This window comes from Leptidea sinapis, chromosome 13 (assembly GCF_905404315.1).
Source record: "Leptidea sinapis chromosome 13, ilLepSina1.1, whole genome shotgun sequence".
Classification (NCBI taxonomy): domain Eukaryota; kingdom Metazoa; phylum Arthropoda; class Insecta; order Lepidoptera; family Pieridae; genus Leptidea; species Leptidea sinapis.
Genome location: NC_066277.1, coordinates 13,620,752 through 13,645,949, shown reverse-complemented (window position 1 = coordinate 13,645,949; position 25,198 = coordinate 13,620,752). Strand labels below are relative to the sequence as shown.

The 25,198-nt window shown below is 37.0% G+C and overlaps 2 protein-coding genes across 8 annotated transcripts in view; one reads left to right on the top strand and one right to left on the bottom strand.

The window, feature by feature from the left end:
- The window catches only part of LOC126967644 (craniofacial development protein 2-like), a 113,202-nt gene that overhangs the window by 32,190 nt on the left and 55,814 nt on the right, over nt 1–25,198 (bottom strand). The window lies entirely within an intron of this gene.
- The window catches only part of LOC126967618 (focal adhesion kinase 1), a 188,438-nt gene that overhangs the window by 158,729 nt on the left and 4,511 nt on the right, over nt 1–25,198 (top strand). For 4 of the 7 annotated variants that reach the window (XM_050812173.1, XM_050812172.1, XM_050812170.1 and 1 more), the window contains 19 exons: nt 822–978; nt 2,733–2,877; nt 3,863–3,981; nt 5,051–5,134; nt 6,227–6,308; nt 6,759–6,794; nt 8,199–8,321; nt 9,283–9,363; nt 9,685–9,852; nt 10,527–10,659; nt 12,728–12,860; nt 14,221–14,362; nt 15,480–15,684; nt 16,313–16,443; nt 16,712–17,901; nt 19,259–19,375; nt 19,712–19,823; nt 21,677–21,747; nt 24,555–24,769. In XM_050812173.1, the coding sequence (XP_050668130.1) occupies nt 822–978; nt 2,733–2,877; nt 3,863–3,981; nt 5,051–5,134; nt 6,227–6,308; nt 6,759–6,794; nt 8,199–8,321; nt 9,283–9,363; nt 9,685–9,852; nt 10,527–10,659; nt 12,728–12,860; nt 14,221–14,362; nt 15,480–15,684; nt 16,313–16,443; nt 16,712–17,901; nt 19,259–19,375; nt 19,712–19,823; nt 21,677–21,747; nt 24,555–24,769 (3,444 nt within the window). The remainder of the gene's footprint in view (nt 1–821; nt 979–2,732; nt 2,878–3,862; nt 3,982–5,050; nt 5,135–6,226; nt 6,309–6,758; nt 6,795–8,198; nt 8,322–9,282; nt 9,364–9,684; nt 9,853–10,526; nt 10,660–12,727; nt 12,861–14,220; nt 14,363–15,479; nt 15,685–16,312; nt 16,444–16,711; nt 17,902–19,258; nt 19,376–19,711; nt 19,824–21,676; nt 21,748–24,554; nt 24,770–25,198) is intronic. The other 3 variants (XM_050812174.1, XM_050812169.1, XM_050812175.1) reach the window with 3 other exon arrangements.

Here is a 25,198-nt window from a genome sequence, read left to right as displayed (position 1 = left end):
CGCTACCTACTACGTCGTGTCTCAGTCAAAGTTCTCATAAACTGCAACTCTGGCAGTGTGTGTATCTATAACAACATTTTGAAACCCAACATCGTTTATTCTAAAATGTATGTATGTAAACAAGTACATTTTACGATGGTACCGAACCTTTGCCCTGTGCTTCCCCGGGCTATAAAAAGAATAAGGAAGTCACAGGCCCAAGTGTGACGTAAGTGGCGACTAAGGGCATTTACCAGTGGGAGGCTTCTTTGGCCAAGATGCCAGCTAGATAATGAGTACCACACCGGCGCCTTTTTCTGCCGTGAAGCATTAATATGTAAGAATTATTGTGTTTCGGTCTGAAGGGTGCCGCAGCTAGTGAAATTACTGGGCAAATGAGACTAACATCTCATGTCTCAAGGTGACGAACGCAATTGTAGTACCGCAAAGAATTTTTGGGTTTTGAAGAATCCCGAGCGGAACTGCATTGTAATGGGCTAAATGTCGTGCTCATCTCGTCCCTTATTGTTATATATAAACGTTTTTTGTGTACAGATCTAACTCACACTAGACTGTTTTTTTCAAGTTAGTCATCATTTGACGATTGCCATGCTTGTGCGATGTATGCTCATTACATCGTTATTATTAAAAAAGGCTAAAAAGGAAACTGTGAGTGTTTCTTGTGCCGTTTCTTCTCTCTCAAAGCTCCACTTGTTTTCGAACCGATGGAAGTGTCCTAGTCGAAGTCAACTATATTTAGAGACAATTTAAAGAAAATAAATGACCTTTATTACTTTAATATGGACAAACTATTAAGATATTAACGTTAAGATATAACACAGATACTTCTGCAATGATAAACAAATATCTCTGGACAAGAAGTCGAACATTGAATACCTGGAGAAGGAGTTCGGCCTCCACAAGTTCCTGCCAAAGTCCGTCTTGGATGCTATAAAACCAAAGGTGCTCAAGAAAGCTATACAGCAGCAGTTCAAAAAGGTAACAGCTGATATTAATATACCTACTCTAACTTCCAGCAAACAGACTGGATCTGGATATGTGGCTTTCATTTAACCTGTTTTGAACAATTTGTTATTTCTAAAGTGACCTCACGTCTGGGGTTAATTAAATTAGTAACCAAAATTTATGAACGATGTGGACTCGGACCCGCAACCTTACGGTTTCCGTCCGAGCGCTCTTCTAACTAAGCCAACCGATTTAATTAATCCCAGAAGTGAGGGTAACACTTAAAAAATAACAAATAGTTTTGATTTAAAAGAGCGACATCTCAAATTATTTTTCCTAATATGCAGTTATATGTTAATTATTGTGATTAAGCATGTTATCAACTGTAAAATAGATCCTGTAGATGAAGTCGGAACCTGAGAGGTTAACATAACATTTACGAACCATACGTCACTCGAACGGTTGGTTTAGTTGGAAGAGCGCTCTGACGTAACCCTAAGGGTCGCGGATTCGACTCCCGCATCGTTCATAATCTTTTGTTATAAATTTAATGTAATTACTACCAAGTTTTATGAGCTTTCTTGTCGGGGTTTTATAAAGTAAATACATCCCGTACACCCCACCAAAAATGGTGGAAAATTTTCACTTATTAGGCAACTCGTTCGCTCATTTGTTCTCCTTAACCATAATAAAATCTATTTAAAAAAAATCACTATTCACTTTGACAAGACTGTGAATGATATATAAAATATTGTTTAATATTTGTATTTTATTTATCGCTAGTCTTGCCATTCATAAATCAACATGTAATAGTTCTTTTTCTATTTCTATTCCATAAAACATTTATTAGATACTTTAGTGTCCGATAGTTTAAACCAAGGGTCGGCAACAGTCGGATAGGTCAAACATGGGGCCGCCAAATATCTTCGAATTTGCTGTTCGTCTCGAGAACCAAACTATAAAAAACAGGCTTAAGACCGTCGGTGCAGTTTCTAACATTGATTTTAGGCCTTGTGTTTTATAATATTCAGAATTTTATTTGAAACGATACAATAAAGAGGTAGCAATTAATTATTACCTGTTTTTTTTTTATTCTAGCCTCGTATTTTCCCATAGTGTCCGGACTCCGCCTGATACTACTTGCCGACCCCTGGTTTAAACATTAATATTATCAATTGAGACACGCACATTCTCCATATGAAATTTTTTCACTGAAGGGACTCCAAATTATAAGATATATACTATACTATATATGTATACAAACTATATGACACCCTGTAAATTTTTAATCAGGCTGACAATAATACTTACAAACTAAACTTAAATAAATAATAATGAAAAACTGTAGAAAAAAAAATTGATAGAACACCAAACTAAAAAGGTAAAAACATTTCTGTTGTATGACTATCAAAATAAAACTTATTTATTAGGGTCACTTTATGTGATGATATCAAGTAAAATTTCTTCTTAATATTCTCTGCTCAATTCGTCAAATTGATATTTATTTTGATTAATATAATATAATAAATTTTATGTCGTTGGAGACCCAGGTATGGACCCAAAATACTACGTACCTATTAAAAAAATGATTGTCGAGATGGGTGTACCGCAGGGTTCTATTGTAGGACCATTTTTATTAATAATCCTTATATATGACGTCATTAGTCCAGAAGCTTGGTACTATAGTTTTATTTGATGACGATCAATTTGTAATTTTAGGAGTTCCGAGACCGAGACTCGATAGATCACTACGACTATAGCATATCGACTGTGGTTTTCAATTTCAGGTAGCAAATCTGAGCGACACGGAGTGCATGCTCAAATACTTGGAGACGATGCACACGCACTACGGGTACGATCGCGAAACGTTCACGGGTGCGCTCGGAACCGGCTGGGCGATACCCGTCGAGTTAGCGATAGGACCTGACATTGGTACGTAGACACTCGCTGGTTACTAGTGTAATAGCCTCTAGTCGAAGTAGTGGTAGTAGAAGTTTTATAAATATGCCTGGCATCACTGAAAAGCAATTAAGGACGCTGTGGCAAAGAGTTCGTAGAGGTTATTTTTTATTTCAATAAGGGATGAGACGAGCAGGAAGGTACTGATGGTAAATTATACGCCCTGCCCATTAAAATGCAGTGCCGCTCAGGATTCTTGAAAAACCCATAAATTCTGATCGGCAACACAATTGCGCTCGTCTCCTTGAGACATAAGATTTTGAGTCTCATTTGCCCAGTAACATCACTAGCTACGGCGCCCTTCAGACCGACAGACATTACTATGTGTACACATCACTGTGTTTCGGTAAACAGTAGTTTCAAGACAGAAATAGGCGCCGTTGTGGTACCCATAATCTAGTCATCCTGTGCAAAGGAGCCTCCCACAGGGACACAGATGTACAAAGCAGCATTACATACAATCCAAATACCACCCTCGCACAAAATGCCACAAATTAGGATATCATCCGCACCATCTGGATGTGTGGCGGTCCTCCACACTGCGGTTTTTAAGAAGCTTTCTTCCTCGTACTCGAAAGCTATGGAATGAGCTTCCTTGTGCGGTGTTTCCGGGACGATACGACATGTGTAACGTCAAAAAAAGCGCGTACACCGTCCTTAAAGACAGGCAACACTCCTGTGATTCCTCTGGTGTTGTAAGAGAATGTGGGCGGCGGTGATAACTTGACACCAGGAGACCCGTATGCTCATTTGTCCGTTTTATCAAAAAAAAAAAAATAAGCATGTTAACCAGAATCTTGCAAAACAGAAGTGTCAATTAAGGCACGCAATTAAACTACCAAGGCCATGCTCACACAAACTTTGGCATTCTCGATAGGTTATAGACCCGTTTTCCCTCATTTTCCATGATGAAAAGTAAAAATAGTAATAATTTCCAAAGGTTACGTGTGTGTTGCAGATATATCGTACGTATCGCACAAGGCGGGCGAGATTACCTACACGAAGATCGCTTCGTTCAGCGACATCGTGGCCGTACAGACCCTTAACTCCAGCTGCTCCCAGCAGTCGCAGTCACAGGTAACTGTCTCAACTCATCGCATCACATATCTTATACCTTTAAACGAGCAATTCTTGAATATACATAATCTGAATCTCTGAAACGGCTCCAACGATTTTAATGAAATTAGTATACAGGTAGTTTCGGGGGCGAGAGAACGATCTAACTAGGTTTCAATAAATAATATAGATATAAATAGAATACTTAGTTTTTATCATCCTTTGCTGTCAAATTACACGACAGTCTGTGTATGTGCATCCGGCCAGAATTGTGCACTTCAGCCATTTCCAAATAAGCTATACGGGATCCCACTGTGGGGTCGCGGATCCGAGATTAAAACTATATTCTACAAAATCGGATTATATGCTTTATTTGTTTTGAGTCTCCAAGAGAAAAGTTTAAAATTGTTCGAATTGTAGCCAGTATACCATTAAAATTATCATCATGTACGTCCGTAAAAAACTGTTAATTTTCCAAACGGTTGGCGGCATTGCTAATATAAATATTTGATCAAAAAATACGTTGTCCATTACATTTACAAAATCATTTCCTGTGGATGGAGTTATTTATAATAGTATCCCCAAAGATATACTTCCTGAAAATTTTTTTACTAAAGTTATTATATATATGATTAATTCTAAAAAAAATCTCTCTCACAAACTTATTTAAACTTTAGTTTCAATAAATAAAAAAGCAACTGTGTAGTTTTATGAAACCACGATGCAAGTGAAACTTTATTTCATAAAATAATATAGGTATTAATATCAGCTTAAAATAAAAATAAAAAACAAATTTATATATTATGATTTACATTGTGCTTTACACAAAAAACCTTTATCAAGTGTGTGGGGTTCGAACGTACTCTTCCACCCGAACGCAATTGCATCCAATATGAGAACTATGAGCGCCGCCCGACCGTCACGCGACATGCAACACACAGACGAAAAAGTTTGAGACGATGTAATAAAAGTTTCACTTTAAAAATTGAAACAATCACTCAACACCATGACATTACTATGCAATTGTAAATAATTGAATTTTAAAATTATAATTTTTTACCTCATGTAAATATGTTTTTTTTCGTTTCAGAGCAGTTCGTGTGGTAAGGCAGCTCTTCAGCTCAGGGTAAAGGGAGCCAGTGAGACGCTAACGATCACGTGCAGCAGTGTTGAGGTGAGGCACCACACTCCAGCTCCCCTGGTGGTCACGTATCGAACTAAATCTCTGGTTTGACCATCATAAGTTCTTAGTAAGAAACGACACGAGAAATTAGCTGCATTTTTTTCTTGCCACCCCAGAGGAATCACAAAAACTTTGCCGGTTTTTTTAGAAAGATGTACGCGCTTTTTTTTGAAGGTACCCATGTCGTATCGTCCCGGAAACACCGCATAAGGAAGCTCATTCCGCTTTGTTGTACGTGGATGAAAGTTGAAAACCGCTCTTTGGAGGAACACATCTAAATAGTGAGGATGATAACGTTATTTGCGGCGTATCGTGAGAATCTGGAATACGAAAAAAAATATTGTTTACCTTTCGAATTTTTTTGATTTACATTGATGTTATCTGTAATGTTATTATATTTAGCTACGTGTATAAAAAAAGTAATATTCTCATCGAAAATCTAACTTGTACCACATTCTTCCATTTGTGCATACTTTTTTATAATAAGTAACTAGACACAAGACGATATCCTGATAGTAAGTATTACGACCTGCCCGGTACGATACAGTACCTATCAGGGCTCTTGAGCTGAGCGGTGCCTCAAATTCGATCGATACCTTGAGTTAGAAGATGTTAAGTCTTAGTAGCGGAACAATAGGAAAACACTAGCTAGGCCGCTCTTTACACTTTAACATAAATCTTCTCTATTTCCATAAATTTCCATGAATGTTCTGACATAATTCATTACAAGCTGGAGTTATATTTTTTATGTCAATAATAGACGAGACGAGCAGGACGTTCGGCTGATGGATTACCATCAGTTATGATAAGCCGGTCCGATTACAATACAGTGCCGCTCAGGACTCTTGATAAATCCAATACTTGTGAGCGACACTACAATTGCGCTCGTCACCTTGACACATACGATGTTAAGTCTCATTTGCCCAGTAATTTCACTAGCTATGACGACCGAAACACAAAATGCTTACACATTACTGCTTCACGGCAAAAATAGGCGCCGTTGTGGTACAGAAAATCTAGCCGGTATCCTGTGCAAAGGAGCCTCCCACTGGTCTGTAAATAATATTAATATTAAAAATGCAGGCTGCAGAAAGCTTAGCGGATCTGGTGGACGGATACTGCAGATTGGTCACCGACTCGCAGACGTCGCTGTGGAACAGAACTAGTATGTATTCAAATTCAAAATAGAATATAATAGCATATTGAAAGTCAAAAACTACCACCCAATCGAAAAGTATGCCTCAGACCTGAGAAGAACGGGCGCAAGAAACACAGAGGAAATATAATAAATAAAAAAGATACTTAGAGGACAAAATATTTGAATGGCTGCCCATCTGTTGTTCATTGCTATGCCTTACGAGGTGCATGTGATATTCAAATTCAATTATTTTTATTCAAAATCACTTATTGAACGTCAATAACTACCACCCATTCAAAAGAGACTGCCTCAGACCTGAGAAGAATGCGTGCAAGAAACTCAGCGGGCTTTTTTTATATAAAAATACGGATTACAATGTGATATTATAGAATAAACATTTATAATTAAAGTAGTAACTTTACTCAACACTTTTAACATATTTCTAAATTGTTTAAAAATGCTTAATTTCTTTACAAGCCACTGTTTGGAAACAACTCAACTGCCAGTGCAAAAGTAAGTACTCTTCAGTGTCTGTTAGTATTTAACTAATTGGAGACTGTATATTGACTGTACCTAAACAGTACATGAGCTCAAGAGTACCAGTAACATTAAATCTTCAATGTTTTTCCTATGCTTATTTACAACACACTACTTAACTTATAATTTACTCCTGATATCGTCTTTGAACAAGCAAAATGTCTGTATTACAATTTAATGAACTTAACAGTGTTAAACAACAAAGTATTTTATTATTGTTTATTACAAGACGCGAGTAAAAAATAGCAGAATCAGGCAGCTCTTTATTATATCAAAGTGAGATAGATCGCAGCCTCCTAGACTATAATCAAAGTATAGCGAGGTTAGTGGTGACTTCGATAAAGGTTGAGCTTCAATGAGAAGAATTGTCATGAAACTCATTGCCACTACAGCTTCATAATTTTACTAATCAATGAGTTCAGCTCAAATAAATAATTAGAACCATTATTATTATTGTTTTTATTTCCTTTTCACAAATTATTTATTACGTAAATCAACGCTTATGGATTTAAAAATAATCATCCAGTGATTAAATAATAAAAACGTTTCTATTATTTTCATATTATATTTTTTTATAGATCTAATGAATAAATTTGTTTTTTTAATGAAAAAATATGGAAAAGACATTCAATTGATGTTAAGTGATACGTCCTATCTGTTACAAAGCAGTGTTGCAGGTTCTTGATTGAACCTAAAATTATTACGCAATTGCGCTCTTCACTTGAGACATGAGATGTTTTGTCTTATCAGCCCAGTACTTTCACTAGTTACGGCGTCCTTCAAACTGCATCACAAATAGTGCTTTCACACAACTGTTTGAAGACTTATGGCTCATTTACAGCAGGTCGCCAATCGGTTGCTAAACCGGATTCGGTCACCGACTTGTATAAACGAGTTTTCGGTTAGCCACCACAGGCCGCATTCGAGCAGCGACTAGTGAAAACTGTTTTTGTTCTACCATATTGGGCCGCAGATTATTTTCAGTGAACCAATACGGCCGCTGACCGTTTTTGGTGAACGAACACGGCCGCAGACCATTTTCGGTAAATGAACACGGCCGCACACCATTTTCGGTGAACACGGCTTGCTTATAACACAGTTCGGCTGAAGGCGGTCGCCGAATCCGGTAAGCCACCCCACAAAGCAACCTGCTCATTTACATTAGGTCATTTTGACCGAAACCAATCCGGTAGAGCTATAAGCGATCACCAAATTCGGTGAACCAACCTGGTGTAAACAACCCAATTCGGTTAACCGATCCGGTTTGGAAACCGGTCGCCATTAGCCGACAAGCAGTTGTTTTCTTGTGGCAAAAAGCCTCACATTGGTATCAAATTATTTTTGACTTGACTTTAACATAATAATTATATAAACCTGCAGCGGAAATGAGCAGCAGTTCGTCGGAAGGTAAGACGAGTTCCTGGGAGGGCAACACGGCGACCCTGCTCTCAGAGGACTACGCGGAAATTGTTGACGACGACGCTGACTATTCTACTCCCGCGGGTAAACTTACTTTGATTAAACTCCTCTTCCTGATACTTTTTAACCGACTTCAAAAAAGGAGGATGTTCTCAATTTTATTTTGGATTTTTTTTTGTGTGTTACCGCAGAACTTTCGACTGGGTGAATTCGATTTTTTTTTAAAGTGCTTGTGATGGTGGTGTTGGTGTGCAACTAGAATTAGATTAATTAAATTGTTTAAAAATACGTAATTATTTTTATATCTATTGTTTTGGTATAGTTTTTTTGAAGTCGGTTGTTTTTTTTTTGTTCGACGTCAACTTTCGGTCGAAATTTAACAAAGGAAGAAATTTTTCAAGGAGATAGAAGCTCTATAAGCATAAATATGTACCAAATGACGACCAATATAGACCAGTGGTTCTACTTACTGGGGTAGAAAGGGTTCCCGGTGCAAAATAAAAATGGATGTTTGTTTCCGAGTCACGCATGTATTTCATATTTGTTTAATTATATATATCATTGTCTTGCACCCATATTATTAATTTGTGATAATGGATTGGGTTTTGCTATGCTTTTCTATATACTATACTTTTATATATCCTATATCCAACCTACAAAAATTTCGCAATGCCATATCAATTTTATTAAAAGTCACCCTTATTGCTGTCTATAAAGGTTTAGTTTAGACTTGTATATATTGTATATATATAGGATCTGTTGTGATTTTGACTACAGCTCTTAAATTTTATTACGTATTAAAGCATGTTTCTAACGCAACAGTATGAAATTTATCCGATGATAAGGTTTGAGAATCAGTTAAGGTGATCCCGCCCGAGCGCTCTTCCAACTGAGCTAACCGTTCGAGTCACGTATGGTTCGTAAATCTTGGTATGTCTTGTCTCAATTGGAGTAGTTCTAGGACGGAACCCGAGATATCGCATTTATATTATATAATTTGCAACATCAAACCCATTTTTTTTATATGAAACTACTCTGTTTCCAGTTCGCGACTACGAGTTGGTCCGTAATCAAATAGAACTAACGGGCATCATCGGTGAAGGACAGTTTGGTGATGTACACAAAGGCAAGTATGATATGTTCGATAAGACCATATAACTAGAGTTTATTGCTGTTTGACAACCGATAAAAACAGGCCAGGGATATTAGTTTAGTGTGCGTGACATGCTACGTCTTACACTCGCGATTTGTATGCCACTTTGTGTTAGTGTGCGTGCACTGCTCAAAATAGAGGTTAACTGTTAACCTGTCAACTTGAGCGGACTTTATCGAAAGAGCTTACATATCCGAGCGTAACAACTCATTCAATGCACAATAAATAAACTTTCAGAGCAGTTCAGAATTTTTCATTTAACAATATTTGTGACTTTAATATTACATCACTCAGGTACGTGTAAAGTGACGTCAGCAAACCATCCCTCATTGCGGCGTCAGCTCGCGCTCCAGAAACAGCAGGGCAAGTCCTCCAACGGCGAGTACGTGTTACCCGTGGCGGTGAAGACCTGCAAGATGGACGCCGACCTGGACACCGCCGAGAAGTTTCTAGAAGAAGCATGTAAGTTTTACTACAAGCATCACTAGGATCTATATATATTTAATGAAAATGGTCTTTGTTTGAGGCACAATCACGCCTTAACCACTGATCGTATCGACATGAAACTACCACCATTCGATGCGAAATTTATTCTAGATGGTTTATGGCTACCTATTTTTTGAATTCCAACGTTCCTTCCTTTTAAAATTCGCCCAGCGAAGCGGACGGGGACGGCTAGTTATTAATAAATAAACTACGATTTATTTTGTCAGTACTATAGATGATGATATAGATTGATGTAAAAGTGTTGTGTTGTGATGGTGATTATTATTATTAATATTATAATGAAAAATCAATGAAATAATCTGGGTAAGAAAAGTATTTGTTTTTCTGGTAGTGTAATTACTGCATCACAGTACAACAGAAACTGCAGAACTATTAACAACAAAAGTCAAAACGTAACAATGAATACTTCAAAAACAAAGCAGTGATAGCACGAAAAATTTATTCATTGAACAGCATAGAATACCTTTGGAGTTCAGAACATATTGGGGTAAAAAGGTAAGACTAATATATAGGAACCGCTTGAGGGCTCTCAGTTGCCTCCTGTCCATGCTTATGCATTGTTAAGCACGCTTAAGTGCAGTAAGTAGCACTTAAGCAACATTTGTCTCACCTGTGACCGTTGCCGTCAGATATAATGCAGCAGTTCTCCCACCCGCACATCATTGGTCTGGTGGGCGTGTGCAGTTCCCCACCGATATGGATCGTGATGGAGCTAGCGACCCTCGGCGAGATGAGAGCGTACTTACAGCAAAATGCACACAGGTAAGGCCACGGTCAAATATTATAATCGTATGAAATCAAACCAAAATCACTTTATTCATTATTCATATAGGTCAAGGAAATGAATTCTCTGAATTTGAAAAGATTTTTTTACTTTATACCACTCTATCGCTTTGGAAAAGCTTGTATTAAGAAGAAGTGGTAAAAATCTCATTGCCATTCTTTTAAATCAACATTTACAGCTTCATCGTTATAAAAATTATTTTGATTACAATATAATATGTAAAGTGGTGCAACAAAAATACTCAATCGTCATATAGTCAATGACTTATACGAATAAGTCAAAAAAAAAAATTAACTAGAGTTATTGATTACAGTAATGCATCAATGCGTTGTGCACTGTAAATTAATTAATTTATTTATTATGGGAGCATTTAATTAGCGATTAAAAAAATATATATAAAATTATAAATAAATTTAATTTTAAAAGCATGAAGCATATTATCTGACAACAGGTTCATTCAGCCACTACAAGTAGCGCCCGTTCACGAGCATAACGGAAAGACCTGCCCCACGACGCCGCCACAAGCATATTTGGAAAAAAATATTTTTTTCTATATAGTAAAGCGCATTATCAACTTTAAAGTGAAAATTTATTTATTTCTTTGACGCAATAAATAACACTTATGTTAAAGTTCTAAATTTTGCCATTTTTCTGAAGTTGGGCTTTACCAGTGCTTATCGATTAAAGAGATCGTTTTTTTTTTGCTACTTAGTTATAAAATATTTTATAAGTATCATAAACATTTTAAGAATTTTTGAATAATTATGACATAGGTTTTAATTAAACCCCACTTTATCAATAAACACACCCCTCGAATGGCGACCACGTACCGGAAGACCCAGCGTTGGTAGGCCTTCCACAAAATGGACCGATAATTTGGTCAAGATCGTCGAAATAGGTTGGATGAGGGCAGCGCAGAAACGATAGTCCTTGAGTTCTTTGGGGCAGGCTTTTGTCAAGCAGTAGAAGTCTTTCGGTTAGTGATGATGGCGATGTTGAATAAATTCCTAAAAGGATGGCAAAGCCTCTCGTGTTGGAAGAGGATATGGGCGGCGATCATTTCTGAAGATCAGTCGGTCATACGCTTGTTTGACGTCCTAGATCTCTAGATATATTTTTCTCCCAACACAATCTGCAAACGGTATCAATTCGGTGATTTGATAGAGTGGCTTCGAGATTCTTGTTATTTTATCTCAAATTTTCCAAAGTGGTGCTATAGTGTATTATGATATACTATTATGACTATTTATTTATTTAATTCAAAGAGATCTCCATATATATAAGTAACAATATTTCTTATGAACTATGTTAGTTTTATTAGTCCAATATATTTATAAACCTAGAGCTAAATGTATCCAGTGTTTCTGGAAGGAGCAGTCAGCTCTGGCAGCAATCATCTTTGGGATGCTGTTACTGTTTCCACGTAGACGCTGCAACATGGAGACTATGGCATGGAAACCATCCAAAGATGCATCAGCAAACATTCCAGAAGCACTACAACGCCACGGTAGCCCCAACATCCTCCTAAACGCATTATTATATGCGACACGTAGAACGCTATAAGCCCCGCGCGAATAGCACACACCAGTCGCTGGAGAAAAAAAAATTTAACAAAAAAACAACCGACTTCAAAAACACTATTTCAAAACAATAGATATATATATATAATATGCACTAAAAAGTATAAAAATAATTGCGTATTTTTCTACAATATAATTAATTAATCTAATTCTAGTTACGATTATTGTCATTTTTGGAATCGAATTTAGATCGAAATTACAATGGCACCAGCTTTCAAATAAAAAAGAATTATCAAATTCGGTTCACCCAGTCGAAAGTTTTGAGGTAACAAACATAAAAAGAACATACCGACGAATTGAGAACCTCCTCCTTTTTTAAAGTCGGTTAAAAAGACTGGAAGAATGCGTTGAATAATAGCATTTTAACATTATTTGATGATTAACACTATTATGATTTTACCTAAACCTGGGATATTGTCATGAAATGGTCTGGAATTTTTTTTTCATCTATATCGTTTTATAACAGGTTAGAAACGTGTACACTAGTGTTGTACATCTATCAGCTTTCGACAGCACTAAGTTACCTGGAGAGCAAAAAGTTTGTGCACAGGGATATCGCTGCCAGAAACGTTCTCGTCTCCACACCTACTTGTGTTAAGGTAATGCTGTAAATTATAAATTGTATTTTATCCACTGGATCATATTAGTTACTATCTTATTCATTTACATTAATAGATTTTATTTAAAAATGATTCATATATTATATTGGAGTAGCTGACCCAGCAAACGTTACATAAATTATTTTTACAGTTAGGCTGTTTCTTGGAAATTGCAACATTACTTTATTTAAAGAAGTTTTCTAAAATAAACGTAGCCTAAGTTACTCCTTATTACATCAGCCTGCCAATAAAAGCCCCGTCAAAATTGGTCGAGCCATTTCAGAGATAGCCAGAACAAACAGATAGGCAGACAGACAAAATTTTTAAAAAAATGTTATTTTGGTGTATCTGCCGTATATATATTCATATACATGTAATTTCAATATTACAAACAGACACTCCAATTTTATTTATATGTATAGATGAAGCAACTTACATACTAATTTCTTATGTATATTACAGCCATTGAAAAATGCTGTATTTGATTGAAAAGAGTGGCGGCTGCTTTTATTGTATGTTCTTCTCTCGAGCTCTACTTTTTCCGAACTTAAGGTAGATTCAGTAATTTAAAAGAAATATTTATAGTGACGACTCAAAAGCGCTTAGTTTAAGCCTAATTGAATAAAGTTGTACTAAAGTAAAATATTGTACTGTATTTTATTGCCTTTTATAAAAACACGTTACACAAATTAAATTTGAAATCAAAATTTATAAACAATACGGGGCTCGAACTCGCGACCTCTCGCGTTCTGTGTGAGCGCTCTTCCACTGAGCCAACCGTTCAAGTGACGTATCGTTGATAAATCTTGTATTTCTTGAAAATTTATTCATGTAGGCGTTACTTTGCGGAAATCCATAATTATACAAATTATAGATTTTTTTTTAGTGTTAATTCCGCCAATATTTGCCTTTAAACAATTCGACACGTGTTTCGCCTCTACACGAGGCATCCTCAGGACGTGTTGTCTCGCCAAAATCTGGCACATCGAGTCCGACATCGTTCATAAATTAGGTTTTCAAATTTAATTTTTGTAACTAATCCCAGAAGGTTATCAACTTATCACTTTAAAAAATAAGTTTCACTTTAATAACAAATTGTTTAAAAACACATTTATATAATACGCAAGGCTTTAAAGTCAGTTTACACCGAGTACATGAAAGATCTAGATATAGACATAAATTGCTACGCAAACATTTTTCCGTTTGCACTGTCATTGTAACCGATATGTAGTAATATTGTTACCGATATGTTTAATATTTTGTATGTTATAAATGTTCATCCAAGCACAATTAGCCCATAACTCGTAGGAAATTAAGTTCCATCTAATTATCTATTAACAAATTCATAATATTCTTGCAGTTAGCAGATTTCGGTCTATCAAAGATGGTAGAGGACAAATCTTACTACAAGGCGTCCCGGGGGAAACTGCCGATTAAATGGATGGCACCAGAGTCTATCAACTTTAGACGGTTCACATCTGCCTCGGATGTCTGGATGTTCGGTATGTATACTTCGTGATAAACAATTTGTTATTTTATAGTGACCCTTCACTTCTGGGATTATTTTTTTGAAGGTATTTAAAATAATAATAATAGTAAATTGTTTGAATTTTAAGGAAGGGCCTTCTCAATTCAATTAACTCATTTCCAATTATTGGGGCTGAGTAGGTTATGAGAGAATGAGATAACCTGAGAGCTGAACAAGACATACCAAGATTTATGATCCATGCGTCACTCGAACGGTTGGCTCAGTTGGTAAGAACGCTCGAGTCCCGCATCGTTCATAAATTTTGGATACAAATTTTTGTATGATTCATGATACTCGATCTGTCAACAGGCGATGAGGATAATAAACAGTCGTAATTTATCTATTTGAATCTGAATGAGAAACGATCATTTGGATTCGTGCCACGAACTGCGATCCGTCGGATGAATGTACCGTTAGCAAAACAAGCTCATATCGGAATTTGCGAGACGTATTTTCGTACTCCAAGGGTCACCAACGGTTACCCCTTTACTTTGACTCAGCTGTTCGTCTGTCTGTCAACGCCTATATGTCATAAACCTCAAATAAATTATGCAAACTGAAAATTTTGATAGAATGTGTATTACTATCGTCGCTTTAGTAACAAATGATGAAAAACTAATCCCATGGGCGCCAGGCCAATTATAAAAAATGTTTCCTTTGCAAAAATATTTAAGTATTATATACGGAACCCTTTGGACGTACATTTGATCGGTTTTTGTTATTATTATTATAAACTGCTCGGTAACAACGCTCGAAAATTACTGCATTTTTTAATATTTTGTTTGACTGGGTTCTATTTTAAATTGTTGATAGATTGTCGCGAAGCTATTGTCAAAGACACACGAACATAAAAACAATAATTTATAATATAATGGATACCCACGTAATTATATCATTCCATCAGAATTTTACTATTTACTAATATTATAAAGCAGAAGAGATTTTGTGTTCTAAGAGCACGCTAATCCCTGGATATGTCAGTCGGATTTGAATAATTATTGTATTCCTATTTATTGTACATAAACTACAATAGCTAAATATACTTGTTTACCTACTGTGGCTTATATCACAGCTAGACATGTGTTTGATAGGCGTGTGCATGTGGGAGATACTGATGCTAGGCGTGAAGCCGTTCAGTGGAGTGAAAAACAACGATGTTATCGGGAAACTGGAGAACGGAGAACGGTTAGCACTCCCGCCTCGGTGTCCACCGCGACTCTATTCACTCATGTCGCGCTGCTGGTCCTACGAGCCGTCCCAGCGGCCCACTGCCAGCCACCTCAAGGAGACTCTTTTGTAAGTAATCAGTGCTTGTCCTTCAAAAATACCTTCTTGTAGTGGGCATCCGACGGGAACCAAACAAAACTAAAAAAACTATTGAATTATTATTTATTGTTGCAGTAATATTTGTAAAATATGTTTTAAGATTTATTTTATGAGACAAACTGTGTTTATAGTTTTACAGGACTTTGTAGGATTTTAAGAAGAAACTGTATGTTTATAATAAATACATAAATAAATAAAAATAAGTAATGTGGTCTCATCGCTAGCTCTCTAAAAGGGACCTTCTTGTTATAACTAATATCTATCTTAACTGAGCCCAATCCAATATTATATCCATGTTGATTTAACTCACCTCTTGATCACAACACTTCATCACTTATATAACTAATCTTGAAGACTTAAACATCCCTATGTGAAATCTATTGAAACTATCTACTCTAAAATCATTGAATGACGTAGTCGTAACTGCGGTTTTCCTATAACTTATCACAGAAGTAGCACTGAAACGTGTCAATTTTTATGTATAACACCAATTATTGGCACTTTTGAAATTAATATTAGAAGTGTAAGTTAAGTTTTGAAAAAATTGTCTCTTAATTAAGTGTATATCCTATTTATTGAAAAGTTTATTACTCTGTAGTGAGATACTCCAGGAAGAGCGCAGTACAGCGTGGGACACCATGCGGCGAGAAAACCGGCGCGTTGCGGCTGCGTCGTGGGGCGAACAGGCCCCGCCCAAACCATGTCGCCCCGCCGCCGACAGGCCCGCGCGTGAGTCGATACATTCTGTTTCTTTTTTATATAAAAAGAATACAATAAGTCCATATTCTCTTGCAACAACAGAGGAAACACAGGAGCGTTTCCGGCGTTTTATGTTTCATGTCGTACATCGTGTGGATAATGACAAATGGTATTGGTGATCTTGCGCCCTGTAATTCCATTTTTATTGTCTTATCTTAATACCTATTCTTTTTACGTTCGGTCTTCTCTGATTTCACCCTTTAATCTATTTGTATAATTTCTTCTCTTAATATTTCAGCGATGGATGCAACAACTGGTAGCTCGGGCGGTCCACAGACATACATAGTGGCACAGAACCCGCTCGTGCTAGCGCACTTGCTGCGAGAGAACCAGACCCGGGCCATCCACCCTCAGGCCTACGTCACGCCCGCCTCGGTATTCAACACTGTCGCCGTAGACTTCGCGCAAACTCTACCGGAGAACATCGACATCGCGAACCCCAAACCGGATGAGATCATCGACATCCCCCTCCAGACCGCACCCATCCCGGCTGACAAGCTGCACAAGCTCGACCCGGTCGTTCCCGATGAGATCACCGTTGTGGTTGCGGAGGGTTGTGATAATCTCTGCCAGAATATACCCTCGCCGAAAACATCGCCAAAAGAATCCGCGGAAACATATCCAAGTCGCGTCCGTTCTTTGGAAAGAGCTCCTCGATCTCCATCTAACGAACGTGGTCCCATCCGTATGGGATCTCTAGAACGGAATGCTAGAGGATCTGCTAGGGGGTCCCCAGTCCCTATAGCCCCCTTCACCAGACAACATTCCGTTCCGGCCTCCCCTCCTCGCCCTCGTAGAGATCGTGATGTAGGCCAGTTTTCAGTCCAGGGTTCTTTGAATGCCCAACTTGCCGCAAGCGTCATGAATAAAATGCGACAACAGCCTGAACCGCCCCTTGTTGAAGAAATCTACGACTTTGGAGGGGACAATGTCAAAAGTTGCGTGGCTATAGCGGCGCATAAAGCCCTGAAACCTCAATACCGAGCTATATCCATGGCAGCATCACACCCGTCTTCATATGGAGTACCTGTTGGGGTTGTCCAAGGGGTACCGTACCAGAAGCCTGGTCAAGTCAAGTCTAGTCATTATCGTTCAGCGAGTCCATCACAAGGTTTTTCTCCTTCTTCTCCTCAAGGCTGTAATGCAGCCCAAGCTTATCCTTCGCCACAGGGCTCCTCTGGTGTGTCCCAATCTCAACCATACACTCAAAACGTAGTACAAGGCGCTCGGCCTGTGTCATACAAGCCTCAAGTGTCTTTTTCGCAAGCAATGGGACGCATGTCTCCGAGCTTTCAGGGCTCTAGACCTCAGATTGGTTGTACGTCGGTACAGAGTGGGACTCGGCAGGATGGTCCCCCCACAAGCCCACCCGTTATCTCCTCTACAGGTCCCTCCGCTCAAGACCTCCCCATGCCGCAAAACCTCCAGGTGATTAGAGTGCACCCGTAGAGCATGCTTATTTCAGTTTTTGTTGCGACTGTAGGTAGCGTTTTATTTTGGCATGAAGGATTTTTCTTCTTTATTTTTTTAATTTTCTGGGATTTACCTGTAAATACATATATTAGTAACTTATCTGACTGATTTACAATAATGAGTGGTTTCTTAACAAAATCAATTTAATGTGTCTCTCTAAACTTTTGTGAAATTATTCTTTTTACAGAGACCTGTGTCCATTCCGTTGGGTTTCTCCGGTAGAATTTGGGTTTTTATTTTCATTTATTTTACAAATTAACAGTGAAGTCACATGTGTAAATGCTTTTTGTAAATTGATTGATTTTTTTACACAAAATGTGAGTTGTTTTTGTGTGGTGCTTATTTTTTTTGCGTTTTGTGTGTTATTTTTGACGTCATGCTTCTTATTTTTTTAATTATGTAATAATGGCTTTATGTTACGGAATGTCATGTTTTCCGTGTTTTTGACTTTTAATGAGCTCCCCATATTTCAATATCAGCCTAGGATCTAGCGCTTACAACAGATCCTAAATATATTGTTATTAATTAACACACTTACTCAAATACTAAACTACAATTAGCTTAAAAATGTATATAACGTGGGGTATCCGATTAGAGACAGCAATAGCCTGGCAAATTCGTTCTTTACATTCTCAGGATTCGTGAACCACAACTCATATCCACCACGAAAACTCACTAACTTTAAGTATATAATGAAGAAATCTGGCCTGGCTAATTGTTAAAAACTATTGTGTGTTTTATAGGTTCTATTAATTCATATACGACTTTATGTTTAATATTAAATAAATATATGTCCGCCCATGGATTCATTAAATTTAGTATACAGGCAACCAAAAATGTGTTCGTTTGCACACGTGACTTCGAAACTATAAAATAATTTTCATGTTTAAAACTAAAATTATCGTAATCCGATCTGAATTTGCGTTTTATTTAGTTTAACTTACGTTTAGTGTCTAAATAGTTTACAAGATTGTGACGTCAATACTAAGAACACAGATTGAAAGTACGTAAGATATTTATTTGCAAGAAACACAGTGCTTAAAATTTATATATAAGAATTATAACCAAACTATATACCTATGTGTCATTGATCAACGAGAAAATTTTACCGCTTTATAACCAGAATGGCGGTCGGATCAAGAAAAACGCAAGTTCAAATCGGACAATTATTAAACAATAACTTTAACCAAATATAATAAATTACTAAATTTCGTCGCGCGGTAATGGAATTAACATTCCTACTGGCTGATTTATCGGTACTTATCATTCAATCAGAATCTAACAATATTGATACTAATCTGTATGGGAATAGAGTCCGGAATTTGATACCGAACAAGCTGTGGAGAGGCGGCTTCTGGCAGAACTGGCGAGACAGCAACATCAGAGCGAAGAGGACAGAAGATGGTTGCAAATGCAAGAAGATAACTTGGTAATTTTTTTACTCTAGAACATCTTGCTTAGTATAAAATGTCATTTTTATGTCCTCGGTGAGAGGACGTGGAAGGTAACAAAAACCATCTTTACAAACCTTCGCCGTATAATACCGGCCCAAAAAATCTCAAACACTTTGACCATGTACGCCAAGGTAAACTTGGCCGCCCTAAGTACAATACCGTATGGTTTACTTTTGCTGATATTTTGCAATAAATAATAAATGTTCAACGGCGATAATAAGTGTTTAAATATAACTAACTGTGGAAATATAACACTTATTTTTAATTTTGGTCCTTCGAGCCTGTATAAATAATGTATTATTTGGTTGCAGAAACGACTGTCGAATGTTCAGCTTATCTCGTCAAGTACAGAGGAGCCAGGTCAGGACAACAAGACAGAACCCCCGTCCTCCCACGACAAACCTTCTAGTCAATCCAATTCAGGTAACAATTTATGCTGCGATGTTATAAATAATAGTAGATCTTTATGAATGCCTAAGAATTTCTATCCAGTTATTATTATTTATCAAACCGTGTCAAATTTATGGTGGCAGTCTCAAATTTTAGCTTGAGTTTGTCAAAAGTTTGTGTATTACTACGGTACTCCAATCCATAAATTAATATTTTTAATCTTGAAGTTTTCTCAATATAAAATTATTGCTATTATCTGTGCGAACAGAGACCTGTCGTGGCGTAAAATGGAACTAACATGAACTGAATCTAAAAATATTATATTCTAACATAGTTTCAAAGTATCAAGACATTAAAGTCACACTTAAGTGTTTTACATAAACAATACGGCAATTAAACAAAGCTGCACCCTCAAATCTTATAACGGTTGTCTTTCCACACAGGCTAGTAATAAAAAAAATCAATTGTTACATTTCATTTCCATTTCAAAAGTTTCTTTTTATTTATGCAACCGTACAGAATATTGTCGGCTTGATTACAGATTTACATTTACATTTTAAACCTTTTATTCCAAACTGATTTATATTTAGAAAGAAAGAAAGAAAGAAAAACATTTATTTCACAAAACACTCACAGGATACACTTAATATAAAAACATAAAAGTACAAATAAACCAAAAAACAAACATATTTAAATAGTAATAGATTTATTATGGAGAGTTCCTGTGCAGTGCAGGACATGGGTCACCGACTCAGGATTATCTGTGACACGGCCATGGCTATGACACAGCACTGATTTTCAGCGGTGCCCGTTTAACTTTGGAGATACAGTGCGCTCGACATATAGTAAATAATTCCTAATAATAATATATACATAAAACTCAATACAAAATAGTCGATAATAAAATATTTAGATGTTTTAAAATAATAAGTAGTATTAAAATAAACCTATATCAACAAATGTTTGTTGATATATGTATATCTATAATACTGGTGTACATCTATACTTTCACCACCAATGCTCCCAAAGCTGATCTTGTTTTTGTCGTTCCTAGAATCGTGACTTACATTTCCGACGAAAATTTTCGACGGTTCGTAATTCACGAAGAGGAGGTGGAAGATTATTCCAGCATTTGGTTGCATTGTAGCGAAAACTTCCTCTAAATGCAGCACTATGGTGTTTTAAGACAGCCAGTCCATATTGCGAGGCTATTTAAACGAATTTATGTAGTAAATGTCTTCCCTCACTTGTGCGAACATAATATCCAATTTAAAATTCGAACAAAAAGGGGCGTCTAATTTTTTTATTTATTTATTTACATTAAAGTTTACAAAAGAAAATACTTAAAGCTAGCATCAGAAAACCACACGGGTTTGTAATATATGCTAACAAAGAGTTAAATCTAGGTACATTAACTACAGAACATTAGTGCCAGTTAGATAAATTGTGTAAATATATTTATTTTAAGTGACTTAAAAAGTATGATTTCAGTTTTTTCTTAATATTACGAGGATTTATACAGTTCCGTACATCAGTGGGTAATTCATTAATTAGGCGAGGAACTAGGTAAGCATTCGTTCGTTCGCCATATCTATTGAGCGCGCTCGGAGCGCATAAACAGCCCCGAGTGACGGCCCGCGTGCATACAGGATGTTGTACTTTATCCCAGTATTTAGTATTAAAAAAGTTTTCTTTTAACATTGAATATTTCATCAGTACCTGCACCGGTAAAATTTTGCAATGTTTAAAAAGTTCAGTTTCGGAATAGTCACTATGATTTTTGTTAGGCAAAATCCGGTAGCGCGTGTTCAAATGCCGCTTGGTCCATAAATTTGGATGATTTTAGTAACAAAAATGGTATCAAATTTAATTTGTTTTGTTTTTAGTAACAAACTCATCAGAAACCAGCCCAGCTAATACAGTTAATCCCAAAGAAACGAGGCCTGGTGAGGACAAGGCAAGTATTATTTTGTGTTCTTAGTTTCAACTAGAACGAATGCATCCTAATTGTAGTAAGTAAGAGTCATCGATACTTTGCCCTTCAATTTCACGCATATCGAAATATTATGTCACATGTAAATACTTCAATCGTCAATACATATTAAAACATTTTACTAGTGGTAGGGCTCCCTTGCACAGGATGCCGGCTAGATTGTGAGTACCACAACTGCGCCTATTTCTGCCGTGAAGCAGTAATGTGTTTCGGTCTATAGGGGCGCCTTTTTTGACAGAAACACAATAGCTATAACTAGTGAAGTTACTGTGCAAATAAGACCAGTAGTTGCGTAGAGACGTCGCTTCATTGTGTGTCTTCTACCGCTTTTATCACGGGGAGTGTTCCGAAGAGCTGTTCAACCTGATTCCCGCCGCCGAATTCCACCTTCGCACGACACGCCACAAGTTAGGATATCATCCCCACCATCTGGATGTGTGGCGGTCCTCCACAGTGCGGTTTTCTAGGAGCTTTCTTCCACGTATTACAAAGCTGTAGAATGAGCTTCCTTGTGCGGTGTTTCCGGGACGATACGACATGGGTACCTTCAAAAAAAGCGCGTACACCTTCCTTAAAGGCCGGCAACGCTCTTGTGATTCCTCTGGTGTTGCAAGAGAATGTGGGCGGCGGTGATCACTTAACACCAGGTGACCCGTACGCTCGTTTGTCCTCCTATTCCATAAAAAAAATAAGACCTAACATCGTATGTCTTAAGGTGACCAGCGCACTTGTAGTGCCGCTCAGAATTTTCGGGTTTTTCAATAATCCTGAGCGTCCACCATCAACTCGACGTCCTGCTCGTCTCGTCCCTTATTTTCATAAAAATAAACAAAGATAGTAGATCTATTTTCGACCAGAGGAATCAAACAAGGGAAATTGGCGTTGTAGTGAATAAAAAAAATCAAAGAAGTACTTGAACTCTAGTTTTTTATGGCAATAAGAGACGACACGAGCAGGACGTTCAGTTCTTTGTATAATTTTATTATTGTTTTTTTTTACGTTTAATTTAAAACATAATTTTGTTATTTTATTTGTATTTCTGGGACTAGCTTGTAAACGCTTTGGGTAAAATTGTAAGTTTACATGTTTTTTACAATAATAATTAAATCTTAATATATATAAATCCAGTGTGCTGATGTTTGTTTCCAGTGAACTCCTAAACTAATGAACTGATTTTAATGGGGATTACCTCATGGAGTGCAGTACAGTTTTTATATCGATTTGGGACCCATAATTATTTTTATTTCCAATATTTTTTTTGTATGGACATATTTTCTATGATAGACTTTATTGACGCACGGTTTGAGTTCTGTTGTGAAACATTTCATTTCAGTTCATTATAACAACAGTGAGCATATTTAACGAAATAATTCTTGATGTTATGAAATATTATTGACAAATTCATAAAAAAATTGTTATATCTAACTTATATCTTTAAACGAGCAATTCTTGTATATATATATATATATATATTGAATCTCGGAAACGGCTCCCACGATTTTCATAAAATTTAGTATACAGTAGATATCGGGGACGATAAATCGACCTAGCTAGGTTTCAATTTAAAAAATAAATGTAGTTTTATCCATATTTTAATGAGAAACAGCTGTAATAACTAATGTTATTGGCGAAATTTCGCCACTATATTTAAGACTATAATAGTTCAGATGGGACATTGGGTGATCCGGAAAACAGAAGACCCTGGTTCGAATATAGATGTCCTATTATTTTTTTTTGTTCTATCTTTGTACATTCTTAAAAATCCGAGCAAGGCACGGTCGTCCGGAGATTTTATTGGATATGAACAGAACATATCAGGTCCGCTATACTCGGGCCATTACAAACGTGTGAACTGAGTCATAAAACATTACGTCAAAGGGATGTGACAATGCCGCACAGCTCGTTATCGATAAAGGGATGCCGCTCGGACTCAGGTACCTGATGACTAATGCAATAAGGTCAAATGTAGGTGTTTGTGAAAATTGTTATACAATTGTCATTAGACTTTCATAAGCGAACCATGGACTTATAATTATAATTAATATTGGGAATTATAATTCCCAACTTAACTTTGTTGAAATTAAAGGGCGATACTAACGCCCTAACTCGGACGGTTATTCATAATGTGTTAACAGTGTTTAATGAATTGTAAAGTGACCCGGTAAAAGTATCTTCTCTAATTTAAATAAACCAGTATGATGATGACCAATCACTATCGACAAATACCTTCTTGTTACATACAACACTAGCAGTGCGAGCGAGAGTTCCGATATCTCAATAAGTGTGAGCGAGAGATCTGATAAAAATGATTTAGAATAGAATAGAATAAAAATTTATTGATAACCACCATGTAATTATTAAATAACAATCTAGAATGAGTAATGAATTCTTACAACTAACTAATAAAACGAATTAAATAATACAATTTATTACTAAAAACGAAAAAGTCACCAAATGGAGCTAACTCAGTAATAAGCTGCAATGGCGTGGCGCCAATATAGCACTGGTTTTCAGTAGCCCCAACATTATCGATACCTGGAGTAGCAGTGATTAGTATTTTTTTTTTAATTATAGCTATGAATATAATTGAACATTAATTAAAATTAGTAAATTAAGGCAGTATAGTTTATATATAGTATATATATTTTTTAAATTTAATTCAAAAAAAAATATTTTTATGTATTTCAATAATAATAAAAATAAAATATGAGTCAGTTGGCACGTTTGTAGTGGCCCAAGTGTAGTAAGTAAGCGTGTTATATCGTGGGCAGTGCGGGGGCCGGGGCGCGGGTCGCGACCGCTCGGAGCCCGTGTACGCGGCCACCACGGCCGTGGTCCGCTGCGTCATGCGCCTGGCGCACGCCGCGCACGCGGGTGCTTCGCCCCCCGCCGTACTGGACTCCGTGCGGGCCGTGGGCGCCGCGCTGCGGGACCTGTGCGCCTCCGTGGACGGCCTGCTGCCGCACTATCCCGCCGCCACGCACAGGTGACCTGATGTGAACTGACGACAGCCGTTCGAGTGACGTGACGTTTGTCAATGTCTTGTTCAACTATTTGTAATTAAACCCAGAAGTAAGGGTTATCACTTTAAAAATTACAAACTGTTTGGATTTGAAAGAGCGATATATCAATGCAATTTCCTAATATGCAATTATTGGGGTTGAGCAGGTTAACTGTAAAGTAAACCCTGTAGATCGAGCCACAACCTGAGAGGTGAACGAGACATACCAAGATTTACAAACCATACGTCACTCCAACGGTTGGCTCAGAGGAAGAGCGCTTGGACGGAACCCGAGAGGACGCGGGTTCGAGTCCGGCATCGTTAATAAATTTTATTTACAAATTGAATTTGAGTAACTATGAAGCCTGTCAACAATCAAATAACAAAAATAAATTTACATTCACATCCAAAGCA